The following is a 14,031-nucleotide window of genomic DNA, read 5'->3' on the forward strand; positions in this document are numbered from 1 at the left end:
AACTCTCCCCTCTGATATCAATCTTTTGATATAATAGATTTTCGTCTTCTTTGACCATAGTTTTTTTACATTTAGGATTTTCACATAAACATGTATTTGTATATTTTTATTCTTTAGGATATATATATATATAAGGAAAAAGGAAAAAAAAAATAGTGAATTTTTTATTTATTTTATTTGGGAGTGATAGGAAATAGGAATGAAAGGAAAATTTATATATATTTCAAAAACTTTTGATCTTTTCTTTTATAAAGAGAAAAAAAATGAAGAATAGAAAATAATTTGTGTTAATTAACATATTAACAGCATGGTCTCAAGGACATTTGAAAAACTGCACCATGACCAATTCAAGTTCATTATAGAATTCATTAATTTGTTAATTAACAACCAAATGGCATCAACATCGTGGCGTTTTGTTCTTATTTACGTGTCCAAAAAACGGGTCTAAATGCAACCAAACATGGGAAAGGAATGCATCAATCATAATGAGAGGAGAGCCACTTGCATCCCAAAATGTTGCCTCTAATTCGAGTCAATATGAATTAGCAAACTCCATCAAGGCAAGCAATCAACCCTGAAAAGAACATTGGTTATCACTGGTAGGTCAATGGTCTTTTAGTACCGAGTGTCTCTCCAAAATTAACTACGATTATCTTATGTTAGGTAGTAACACATGTGGCTTCTGGATTGCAAGTCAAGGAATTAAATTCTTCTCAGGACCTCTAATATATGTTTAATCAATGCAAATGGCACCACTCATCTCTACTTTTAGTAAGTCAATGATGTTAATTTGCAGGTCCGGTCTATCAGGGAAATCTAACCTAACTCTCTTAGATTTAGTAATCACTTCAGGAGATTATCAAGATTGATACTAAAGATTGGAGTCAAACAACCTGCTATTAGTATGACAAATGAATAATTTTTTTGAGGTTTGATCGAGAACAAGTGTAAATCAATTAAGACCGTCACAGCTTCAAGAGTTGAAACAAGCTTTCTCATGCATTGCCAATGAACTTCATCAATTAATTATAAATTAGTTTAAGCTAGTATTACTAGTAGTTGTTCAACACGTTTTCTATGACCATCGAATCCAAAGTGTTGCTATCATATTGGCATGTTCCACATATGTGGAATATTATACACCATCTTAACAGCTGTTTCAGTATGTTCCTTAATAATTTATCATATAGGCCACTACCTAACCAAAAAAAGAAATTGAAAAGATCAAAGAGAAACTTTAGAAATGGGGAAGGAAAATGATCTCCAAACCCCTTTCCTTCTAGAGAAACTTTAATTCAAGTACAAAACCATGTCCTTGGAAACAAACATCTAAACAAAGATTAGAACAAGGATTTTTTGGCATAATGGATTTCTTAATCATAAAGATTAGATATTAATTAAACAAATAAAAAAAGATGGCCTTCCATCCAAATGGCTTCCCCACTACGTAACCCACTAAGAGGAGGCTCATTTTCGTGGGGTCTTCGCTCATGATAAGTAGCAGCCTCAAACTTTAGGAGCTTTATATCTGACATGGATAAATCACAATCATATGATATTGTCACCAGATGAATCCGAGGACAAGAACAAATGCTAGGGGCCGCCCATTGTTCTTAAGGCCTGGATTTTAGGTTTTGAAATTAATATTCATTTTCTAGTGATGTTCACAGAAAAATCAAAAGACATCGGTGGTGCTTGTCCTGCTTTCAATATCGTGGTAGCCATTATCTTGTACGGGTCTGTGCCCCCATTATCATGTACGGGGGAATCACATATCCATATTTGTTCCTAGAAAGAAATATTATCTCTATGCTTTGCCAGCTGCAATGCTTAAGGATCTTAAAGGGATTAAGTATTTGTGAATCATTATCTCTTACCTCCCTGCCTGCCATGCTGGAGTTGTGCAGCTCCATACTCGCACGTGAAGAGGGAAAGCCTCATTAGGTATTTGTAAACCCTGCCATCATCTCTTACCTAACTGCCTGACATGCTTAGGGTTTGTCTAGCTCCATACTTTGGACGTGGAGAGGGAAGCACTAACTCAAAGTAAATAGGTAGTATATGTAAAATAAATATAGTGGAGCTCAAACTTTTATACCATATTAAACTATTAATTTTACCTAAAAGCTTTTTGGATTAGACAATTAACTGCCAAAATAAAATTAACAAATCTTACATGTGTCTTATTATGTCACTAATATGTTTCGTTCATAAGAAGGTTTCCAAATGGATTGACTTGGTAGTAATTCAAGCCCTTTTGGTGCATATTGAGAAAATATTTTCCTTCTTGCACACATTCTTGGAAACTTATAAAACATTTCAATACAAGCTACGTAAGTCTCAAATATATATCCTTCTCTCTTCTTGATCAAAGCTTATTTTCATGGAGATAGAGCCTGCAAGGACTAGCACCTATGCCTAGCATCCATGTATATTGGCCAATTTAAAAGATAGGGTAATTGGGGCCCGAGATGATAACATATATATGCCGATTAAAATTAATATCTTCATCCATGCAAATGAGATACACATCTTCCACACCCTGTTCAATTTTATTAATTTTCATTTGTTGGAGAACCATATCAATATAGAATATTTTTCCAACGTGGAGTGGCTTATGGTTTGTATGGATGGGGATGGTTCCATCATGAACTAAAATCAATGTGCTCTAAAAGTTTATTAAAACCATAATTTAATTTCATCAATTATTACTTTTAGCTCAATCTGAAGCCTAAAACTATTGGCATATATATGTGGCAAACTTTTAATTAGTGCAGGAGGAAAATGTGTTTATTCATTTATTTTTAGGTATGAGAGCGTATGAATAGAAATAATTGATAGTGGTTCAAGGTTAGGATAAAGCAAGGTAGTGGATTCAATGTTCTTGAATAAATAAACTTTTAATTAAAGAAACATTTCAAAAACCTTTTGCCTTTTCATCCACTTCCGCCTGCAAAATCAACATACAATACCTACTAACAAAAAAAAAACTTCTAAAAATTAATCACATCTAGTTACTCACTCCTTGATGCAAAATTAAAGTAATTTACTGGTGTAAGTTCGAAACACTGTTGCTTAATTGCTAGATAATTAGTAGTTAATTTGATGCAAATCTTCTGTAATGACTATTTCTTACAAGCTTAAATTTATGAAGTAACCCCGTAGTTTGACATGTAGGCTGATGAATCTAGCTAGGTGAATTACAGTGCTTGTGAGCATAATACTATCTCAAAATTATACACTCACAATTTTAATTAAGTACTTACTAAAAATGCATGTTTACTTAATTCTCCACACTTACATAAAACCATATTTCCATCAATGGATGATCAATGTGCCTACATAGTTGATTAGTAGAAAGAAAATCAAAGTTTAATAACAGCATAAAATATATTAATACTAAAATAAAGGAGTTAGCTTATCTAAAATTTTGTAAAGAAAGCTCAATGAGTAATGAAACACAAAACAAGATATAAACTTACTGATATTTCTGAGACCCAAAAGGGCTGAGCTTTCGAATAACGTATCATATCTAAGAGAGACTGGTCCATGCACTGGTATACAGTAACATGAAAGATACGATCATTGTGTTTAGCAATCCATTTTTTCACGCCTGCTTGCTACATAAGGTGGTCACTTGTGTCTTTTGGGAAAGTTGGGACAGAAAACGACTAGGTGTAAATGCGATCACCAATTGCAGCACTGCCCGTCTAAATTATAGTCATTGATTGAAATGATAAGAAGATATTTTTGTAGCAATAACTCAATATGTCCTCCATGTACAGTACTTTCTTTTGCATCTGACTTCAGACCACCATGAAATTTTCATTTTAAATTAACATGATTGTATATAAAATCCTGGCCTCAAATTCTTGTGGTGGGTTCATGCTCACATGGCGCGTTAGGAGATTTTTTTTGCCCACAGCTTTTCTTCAGTACTGTGTGGTTTTTGCTAGGGTGTATTACTGGTAGATTTTGCAGTTGAAAACCAGGAATTCAAGCTTTAGAAGACATGAATGAATGAATCCCAGGACGTGGTGTGACATTCGGTTCGGTGCAGATTTTTTGTTGCCGACTGATAAGACTTTATGTCATGCCTGGTTTTAGACGTTGAATTCATTCAAAATGGAAATTGAGGTCTAAAAGGATTCCCAAGTTGGGAGGACAAGTTTAAAAAATCTCTTTACGATTTGTTTATATTCTCTAACCCTTGGGTAATGACCTAAGATCAAATTTGCGAAACCCCGTAAGCTGCAAACCAAATGAGGGACAAATGATAGCAATCACGTTTATCCTAATTAGTCATAATCATTTCTTTGTTGAACCAAAAATTAGAACTAATTGAAACATTTATATGATGGCCCACACTGTCTAAACTTTAGAGCCATATCAAAAGAATGACCCATAGTACACGTTGGTGTTTGGATGTGTTTCTAGGAAAATATGTTTCTTACTAATTAGGAACATTTTTCCTACTGAAACTACTGTACATTTGGGTTTAACAAATAAATAAATAAATTAATATATATATATATATATAGTTTTTAGAAAACATATTTCTCCTCTATCATGTAGCTAATATGGCTTATGCAAACTCAAGTTCACTTATTCGGGAGAAGTAAATGTACTAGTGTCCGATGATAATTGATAAAACTTAATACTTATGATTTCATAATTTAAGTTGATTTTAAGTTAAATTATTTTAATTTTGTTAACTCAAAACTTATTACTTGTTATTTACTTTTAAGTATTAAGGTGTTAACTTAAAATTAATCATAAATCATCAAATTGACATATTTACCTAACTAATTTTAACTAATATTTATCTTTATTGATTTTAACTCATATTTATTTTCATTAATTTTAAGTAATAAATTTATTTATAAAACATTCATATAGAATATAGATACATAAGGTAATCATAAAATTTATTATAAAAAATGAATTATAAATATGAAATCATAATCCTAACATTACCCTCAGGCTAGTGTGGGTAAATGATGTAAAAAGGATTTGAGATTAAAAATAAATTGATTATTTTTATTTAATACTTAAAATTAAACATAACTTTAAGTTATAATATTAAATTATTTTATCAAATGTGTTTAATATATTTAATAACTTAAATTAAGTTAAAGAACAAAAAAGGGAAAGGAAAAAAACCCTCCATATGGTTAAACTCTTCTATCTAAATAAATACCCAAGAAAAAGGGAATTAAAGAAGGAAGAAAAGGATATCCAGTTCTTTTAGTTTCATTGCTCATGTCAATCTTTAACAATTTCAAAGGGGAAAAGAGGGCAAACACACTGAACTGCAGACAAGTCGCACCTATGCTAATAAGAGAATAATGTAAACCAACCTAGTTAATTAAGCAAGAAACAAAATCACGTGGATGTTTGGTTGTCTAAATTTTTAAACCTGTAATAGGACAGGAGGATGATGGTGTGGTGTTGCTTAATGGAAAGGAGAAATAAGACAGAGACTAATATTCGAGTTTAAAGTCAAAGTAGTGTTTTTGAAGAAAAAAAATAATGGAAATAGGTCCTTTTGTCAATCTAGCCTTTCTCATCACATGCCCATTTGTGTGAATTTTGTTTTTTTTTTTTAGTGTATAAAATCCTAGTTGGTGACTGTACAGACTATTTTGGTAAATATTGTTGGTATAAGATTAAATACTTATACAAAAAATATATTTTTGGGCTGCTGGAACTTATAATTTTATTGATGAAGAATGCTGAATTTATACATGAACTTGTAACTTAAATGACATTAGAATAGCAGAAAATCAAGCTACTAGATGATGAACAACTACTTCCTATAAAATAGAAACCAAATCTTGACCAAATAAAAATAAGAAAATATCTAGATGTTGCAGATTTTGTGCAAGACTCCAGCTGCAATGTTCAAAATTCAAATTCTAGCAAATACTAAGTCAAAATTCAACACTCCTCCTTGACTTCGTAGATGCAAACTCCAAGTCTTGCACGTAGACACTCAAACCAAACTTCGAAAGGGGTCTGCTTCTTTAACACTTTTGTTGGCAATATGTTCAGAAAATATACTGCTCCATTTTGTTGTGGATTATATGGTGCAGTGAGCTGGTGAACATTGTTTGCATTCAATTTCAAGGATGGCATCTTTTGAGATCCACCAACATCAGTATGCACCAGTTGCAGTTTTTGGGTTGCTCTCCAGGATATTTTCTTTGGAAAGGGAAGTTTAGTTTGCTTCCCATATTGACAAGTAGCACATATAGGAAGATCTTTTTCTAAGTCAGGAAGTCCTTCAACTATTTGATTTTTCTTCATGTAGAGCACATCATCATGATGAAAGTGCTCGACCCTTCTGTCCCAAAACATTGTTGTGCTATCTTGTTGTAAAATAGCAGTATGCTCATCTTCCAGTAAATTCAAGGCAAAACTCTTGCCCTTCATTTTTATGTTGAACACCTCTTTGCCTTCAGCATCTTTGATAATGCAATTCCTATCTTCAAAATAAACTTTAAATTCTTTCTCAACGAGCTGTCCAACACTGAGTAAGTTTTGGTCAATGTCAGGCACAAACAAAACATCATAAATGAGTTTCAAACCTGTTTGGCTTTCGATAGCAACCGTTCCTTTGCCCTTCACTGGAATATACTCACCATTTCCAATTCTGACTTTGGAAATAGTTGTTCTATCAAGTTCTCTAAAGAGATCTTGATTATTTGTCATGTGGTTTGTACAACCACTATCCACAAGCCAGCTTTTAGAGGTGCTTTTATTAGCAAAACACGTTGCTGCAAACAATTGCTCCTCCTGGCAATAGTCAACTGCTGCACTAGTTTCTTCCTGTTGTTGATTTTTGCAAATCCTCTCCACATGTCCTTGTTTACCACACTTGTTGCATTTCACATCTGGTCTCCACCAACATTTTTGTGGAGAATGATTTGTCTTCTTGCAATGAGGGCAAGGTGGAAAAACTCCATTTTTCTGGTTGTTGCTGCATGGCTTGTTGTTGTTCATCTTTCCATTTTTATGGCCTGCATTTTTCTGCATTCTTGCTTGAAATGCTCCTTCTGTAGTATCTCCTTGTCTCATGAGTCTTCTTTGTTCCACAGCCTCCAAGGAATGTAATAATTCTGTCAAGCTAATAGTTGACAGATCTTTTGAATTCTCCAAAGAGGAAATTGTAGCTTCATATTTCTCAGGAAGTGTAACCAATATCTTTTGAACAATCTTCTCATTGGAAAATTCTTTTCCAAGCAGCCTAACTTTGTCTGCTATTGAAAGAAGTTGTGCAGCATAGTCTTTAACAGCATCAGACTCCCTCATTTTCTTCATTTCAAATTCTCGAATCAAGTTCATCACCTGCATGTTCTTGATTCTTTCATCTCCTTTGTATTCCTCCTTGAGATACTCCCAAATTTCTGCAGCTGAATCAATTTTCATGATTTTGATGAAAATTGATGGTGAAACTGCAGCAAACAAGCAAGCTTTCGCTTTAGCCTTTCTTGTCCTTCTTTCTTTATGCAACTTCATTTGAGCCACAGTTGGATTGGCTCCCAGGGGAGGAACTTCATAATTTTCTTCAACTGCTTCCCAAACATCAAGTGCTTGTAGATGAACTGTCATTCTAACAGCCCAAGTTTCATAATTGTCTCCATCAAGAATTGATGGTGCAACTGTGAGACTTGACTCTTCCATTGCTATATGATTTTAGAAGGTGTTTGGGTTCTCACCTCACTGGCCCCTCAAGATAACTATGGCTCTGATACCACTTTGTTGGTATAAGATTAAATACTTATACAAAAAATATATTTTTGGGCTGCTGGAACTTATAATTTTATTGATGAAGAATGCTGAATTTATACATGAACTTGTAACTTAAATGACATTAGAATAGCAGAAAATCAAGCTACTAGATGATGAACAACTACTTCCTATAAAATAGAAACCAAATCTTGACCAAATAAAAATAAGAAAATATCTAGATGTTGCAGATTTTGTGCAAGACTCCAGCTGCAATGTTCAAAATTCAAATTCTAGCAAATACTAAGTCAAAATTCAACAAATATTTTCAACATGAGATTAGATTGAGAATTTAAACCAAAAAAAAAACCTAACGAAAACTCCTAGTCTTCAAGTAAGTGCATAGATACATTCATTTCAAACAGCTAGGATGGCAGTAACAAAAAGTTATTAACATGAATAGAATCAATTAGGTCAAGAGAAGCCCTCAATTTGGCCTCAGTTTTAGGTGGCCTGATTGTAGACCATTCAAAAATTTTCTTTTCTGTACTGGTTGCATGTTGTACAAAAAAGACATGCAGGATTACAGGAAGAGAGGAACAAGGTTTGGATGAGAGTGTTGAAGTCAATATATATGGTATTCAATCTGTCTTGCTCCACTGTTTCCCTCTTAGTGGGTCCTATTATTGTCATTCAAATTTATCCACATATTTAAGCAAGTAGCTTGAAATTTTTTTCAAATTTGGCAAGAATTCGAGTGCAGATGAAGGGAGATAGAAAAGAAAGTTACCATTGTGGTGTAAGTTCATACTCGCCTAACTAATAAACATCTATTGAAGAACTTAGCACTTAAACGACCAAAAAAAATTGTCAAAGGCTTTGAAATTAATCTCCTATTGATCAGTTGGCCAGTTCCTGTAAAGGGTTGAAAGATGAAAGGGAAAAAATTATCCAATGCGTGTCAGATCCTAGTATGCTATGTTGGTGATTGCTGACATTGTTTCAGGCATTATGCTCTCTAAAAATATTTGTTAATACTAGGTTTAAAAGCATCCATGATAAGCACATTCAATTATATATAGGATTAGCAATCTATTATCAATAAGTATTATGGACCAATCTTGTATTTTCCTTTGTATTAATGTATATCTAAATACAAAAGGGAAAAGGAAGTATGGGGCATTCTAAGAAAGGAATTTATAATATGTATAAATATGAGTCATCTTGTCATCTTTTCATTTCTTTTTCCTTTTTTCATAGTCATCCTGCTGTCATTATGATCCACTGTGATGCTTACTTTTCTTGTAAAAGTTAATGCAGTGATTAGTGGTGACATAATTCTCTCTCTCTCTTTTGTCAATGCATGAGTTGCAGCCCTTCACACCAATGTTTACTAGAAATCATAGAGTTAACTTCTTTTTTTCCCTTTTTAAATTCATTTTGGTTTCTTTAGTCATTGCAACCTAACACACATACTCATTGGTTCTCGGACTAAATTAGTGCTAACGAGAATTTAGCTTCAAACTCAGCAAATACGCATATTCATTGGTTGATTGAGAACTTCCAATTCTATCATCAAGGCCATGAACCCATAAATAACGATCTAAGTTCATTCATGCTTAGGGGCGTGATCGAAATCAACGTCAAGAAAGAATTAATGAATACTAGCGCGTGAGTCGTTAGTGCTTAATTGGCATGCCTATGATGCCTTTTCCTCTTTCTTTGTCAAACTTAGAGGGGAGGGTTATGAGAATCCAGTGTGGCTTCCGCAGTAGATATTTATAATATCTTGTAGAGCCTAATTGAGCAATAATGAGCACCAAGTGAATCACTCAAGAGTAGTGGACCATCTTCTCATGGTCCCTGGTTCCAGAAGACTGAACTTCATGCTAAGCAAGCCAGTCTAGTGGGTAACAGAAGTACTTCTTACCCCTAAGAGGCTGTCAAAAATCTTCTTGGTTTCTTTTCATGGGTGCTGGCTCAATCGCATTGTCTGGAAAATGGAGCTCCACGCCCTAGTCATTTTTCCATTTTCTGATCAGTTCAACAAACAAACCCTACCAGATTGCACCCATTTAATTTTGGGCTGCCGATTAAATGACACTTGTCCTGTTTAGTCCCATTCTTTTCCTAGTTGAGTTGCCTTAACTGAGTTGACTCATAATACGAACTACCAGTGTATATGCATAAATGTATATCAAAAAACTGAGTCAGCATAATAAGCGTCAAAGCCATTCTCAATCTTTTGAACAGTGGGATACAGTGCATAAGTTACAAACTTTACAGTGCTTAGGTGTCAACATCGTGTTAGAGAAATAGGCTTCATAGGGTTTCAGAAAAAAGCCAATGCCAATAGTAATATTGTTGGTTTGCAATGGAAACTCCGCACTAAAAGTTAAAGGGTGCCGTAACCTTATTGTTTTGAATGGCTGGTGGGCTAGGTGTTGTTTCTGGTTATAAAAATATGGCTCGGATCCAAGTAAAGGCACAGTCAGCCACATTGGAATTCTTTGTCGGCGAAAATCTTTGTCCTTTCGTCACTAGGTACCAATATAATAATCTTGAGTTGCGCCCGACTCATCTTATAAATTCAGACCTTGGCGAGAATCTCTCCCCAAGGCATTTTCTCCCTTCAAAGCCATCTTCCTTCCAGGCACTTCAATTCTTTGCCCCTTTCCCCCTCTCAACATTGCTTAGGGGAAGGAAAACCACTCCAAAAGGTCTCCTTTCAGTTAGTTATAACCGTCCTCTCATATATTTCGCCTGTCAAAACATCGACCCCAACACTCATTAACCATGGAAATTGCAGCAGAAACCCAGAAGAAAGCTGGTTTTTTCGCTTATGGGTGGGACTGCCTCAAGTCCTCCAAGACCAAGCTGGTACAAGTAGCCAAAAACGCCCAGAAACAAGGCCAAGACGACCCAAGAAAAATTATTCACTCCCTAAAAGTGGGACTGGCTCTCACCTTGATATCCATGTTCTACTATTTCAGACCCCTGTATGACAGTTTTGGGGTCTCGGGTATGTGGGCTGTCCTGACCGTGGTGGTGGTCTTCGAATTCACTGTTGGTAAGCTATCTATCGGGCTTATGCATTATTCCCTTTATAAGTCAATAAAACATAAGAATCCTTAAGTTTGTGCCTTAATTTGTTCTTTCAGGCGCAACCCTCAGCAAAAGTTTAAATAGAGGTTTTGCAACAATGGTAGCCGGAGCCCTCGGGGTTGGAGCTCAAGAGTTGGCAAGTCTATTTGGAGAGGAAGGAGAACCGATTGTCCTTGGGATCCTTGTCTTCCTACTAGGTATATATACACACTTGATGCTCCATTTCACTTCCCATTTCCCAACAAGATGGACTAATAAAGAAGATAAAATTAATTTGGGATCTTACACAGGATAACAATTCCAATTCCAAACTTTTTCTTTTCTTTCATTTTCTCATCAACCAGACACATATAAGTATACATTCCCCATCCGTTCATGTATCTCATTTAAATGATTGGGCATGTGCAGCTACAGCGTCCACCTTCTCAAGATTCTTCCCGAGAATCAAGGCAAGATACGATTACGGGGTCCTGATATTTATACTGACATTCAGCTTGGTAGCTGTTTCGGGGTATCGAGTTAATGAGATAATAGAGCTGGCCCACCAAAGGCTGTCGACAATCCTTGTGGGAGGAGCAACCTGCATAATCATAGCCATTTTTGTCTGTCCAGTGTGGGCTGGCGAAGATCTTCATAACATGACTGTCCGCAATATGGAAAAGCTTGCAAACTTCCTTGAAGGTACATTTTTTTTTAACTGAATTTGCACTTTTGTTTCTCCAATACTTCCATTTGATCTGGAAAGAGTGTACTAATTAAGGAGAAAGATTTTTCAGGATTTGGAGGTGAATATTTTAAGGAACCTTTTGATGGAGAGAGCGTTGTGGAATCGAAGGATGACAAGTCATTTCTTCAAGGATATAAAAGTGCTCTCAATTCAAAAAGCAGTGAAGAATCCTTGGTGAGTAGCGTGCACCAACCTTTTCCTTTGGCATGAAATTTTCTTTGTGGCTTTCTGCTCATACATGGCCCACTGTTAACATGCACTATCTTCTACTAAAGTTCAACCTAATTCATCTCATAAATTTTCAGGCAAACTTTGCATCATGGGAACCCTGCCATGGCCGTTTCAGGTTCCGTCATCCATGGAAACAGTACCTCATGATTGGAGCTCTTACTCGCCAATGTGCATACCACATTGAAGCTATCAGCAGCTACATAAACTCCGAGATTCAAGTATAACTTCTTACCTTCACATATACTAATGCTAAACCAAAGACAAACTGAAATTCATAAGCCAAACTGAATAGAACAAGTACCAAAGAAAAAAGAAACAAGTCCAATATGAAGAGTACTGCTTTGCCCACAGTGAAAAAGAAAACTTGAACATTTTTTATAGCCAAAAAAAGTTAGGCAAAAAAAAAAAAACAAAATTATCTAATGTATCAAATGGATGCTGACAAAGTTGTTAATGGAGATCAAATTCTTGCCATTTAGGGCTCTTTTAGTTCTTTTTTTTTCTTCTTTTTTTTATCAACTACTCCATTATGTTTTAAATTTTCTGTGGTCATGGAGGTTTGACAAAAAATAGTGGAAACCTACATACTCGCCTATTTTCCTGCTTTTATGTTCCATTTATAAATCCACCTTCTGATATAATTTTTTTTATGTTACTTTGATAGGTATCAGCTGAATTCCGAATGAAAATTCAAGAACCATGCACAAAGATAAGTTCAGAATCGGGCGAAGCTCTGAAAGCCTTAGCCTCAGCAATCAAAACAATGACAGACCCCTCCTCAGCTGATCCACATGTGGCGAATGCTAAAGCTGCTGTCAAGGACCTTGAGATTGCACTGAATGCTGCCTCGTTAGATGAGACAGACCTCTTAGAAATCATACCAGATGCCACGGTTGCTTCAATACTAATTGAGATTGTTAAATGTATGGAAAAAGTTTCTGAATCAGTCCATGAGCTTTCTGGCCTAGCACATTTTAAGGTTGTTGAACCTAACGTAACACCAGAGAAGCCACAATTACTTCATCGGGGCACCATTCAACCTATTCCTGACGGTGATGCCACCGATGTCATTATCACAATTGATGAAGCATCCTCAGTTTCACCAGAAAATGACAAGGGACCATCTAAGGGTAAACAAGATGAAAGTCATGTAAATATGTGTTGATTATTAACATGTAGTGATCATGGCATAACACTCAACCTACTTTTCATGGTTGAGTGAAATGAGTTCTGGTCTCACTAATTGTAGGGAAGATTTCTGTTGTAACAGTCTCTGTTATGCGTATTACAATTAAAAAAAAAAAAAGTGAATGCCCAAGAAAAAAGTCAGTGCTCCTCTCTTGATCAATATTTCGTGTGCTTCTTGCTCCTTTCCCACTTTCTGAAAGTTCTGCTTATTTAAATCACTCGAAAAGTTACATAGTACATAAAACAGGAGAACCCACTTGGAATTCAAAATCATGACAGTGAAAGACAATTCTTCTCCTAAAGGAAAAATAAGCCAAAGATTCACTAGTCACTAGCATGCCATAATTTATACTGTGTAAAATCAAAACATTTGTCTATATTATGCATAATGAATTTGGTTTCAACAATTAGTCTCTGAAAAAACCTACAATTACTTAGAATACAGTGGATTTATCGGCTTCTCATCTCATTCATGAGTGATCCAGATACTTGTGTAGTTTGCATGGAATATATATATGCAGTAGCGATTATTATATTGGTTTATTTAGTGCTTAATTTAGCTTTTCCTAGGAACTTAGAAGAGTTTTCATTCAGTAGTGATCATGGCCATTACTGCAAGGCATTCTCCAAAATCACCAAGCCAGATTGAGCTAAAATAGAGATGATCAAACTAGTAAAATTTTCCAAGTATGATTGAGTTACTCTCAATGTTAAAAGAAACTTGTATGAATTTCAGTGTTTTCTCCCTAGATGTCTCCATCAATATTCCGGACGTACGGTACTCTCAAGCATTCACAAAGGTGAGCGCTAGCAGATGAACTGTACAACATAGAATTTAAGGACATGATGATATGGTGGGCCTAGTTTGGTCTCCACTTGACCTCCAATGGGTGCTAACCAGGGGAGCATGAATCGAACCTCCAAAGTACTATAAGCTTGAATTGGATCTTTGGTGGGGTACCAGGGGTACTGAATCTAGAGACAAAAATTACCTCTAAGAGGCAAGAGCTTGGGGGAGGATGATAAAATGATCCAAAAAAATAAAATAT

General features: G+C 35.2%; 1 protein-coding gene across 1 annotated transcript; it reads left to right on the forward strand.

The window, feature by feature from the left end:
* Positions 1-10,237: 10,237 nt before the first annotated feature.
* On the forward strand, positions 10,238-13,142 carry LOC100254043 (aluminum-activated malate transporter 8). The gene is made up of 6 exons (XM_002264664.4): positions 10,238-10,801; positions 10,893-11,033; positions 11,245-11,517; positions 11,613-11,737; positions 11,869-12,012; positions 12,459-13,142. The coding sequence occupies exons 1-6, from the start codon at positions 10,528-10,530 to the stop codon at positions 12,957-12,959; spliced, it is 1,458 nt and encodes a 485-aa protein (XP_002264700.2). The 5' UTR covers positions 10,238-10,527; the 3' UTR covers positions 12,960-13,142.
* Positions 13,143-14,031: the final 889 nt, after the last annotated feature.

The sequence above is a fragment of the Vitis vinifera genome, chromosome 8 (genome assembly GCF_030704535.1).
Source record: "Vitis vinifera cultivar Pinot Noir 40024 chromosome 8, ASM3070453v1".
Taxonomy (NCBI): domain Eukaryota; kingdom Viridiplantae; phylum Streptophyta; class Magnoliopsida; order Vitales; family Vitaceae; genus Vitis; species Vitis vinifera.

Coding starts and splice junctions, on each gene's coding strand:
- LOC100254043 (XM_002264664.4), top strand. CDS start 10,528: ATGGAAATTGCAGCAGAAACCCAGAAGAAAGCTGGTTTTTTCGCTTAT. Junction 10,802..10,892: donor GGTCTTCGAATTCACTGTTG/GTAAGCTATCTA, acceptor TTGTTCTTTCAG/GCGCAACCCTCAGCAAAAGT. Junction 12,013..12,458: donor ACATAAACTCCGAGATTCAA/GTATAACTTCTT, acceptor TTACTTTGATAG/GTATCAGCTGAATTCCGAAT.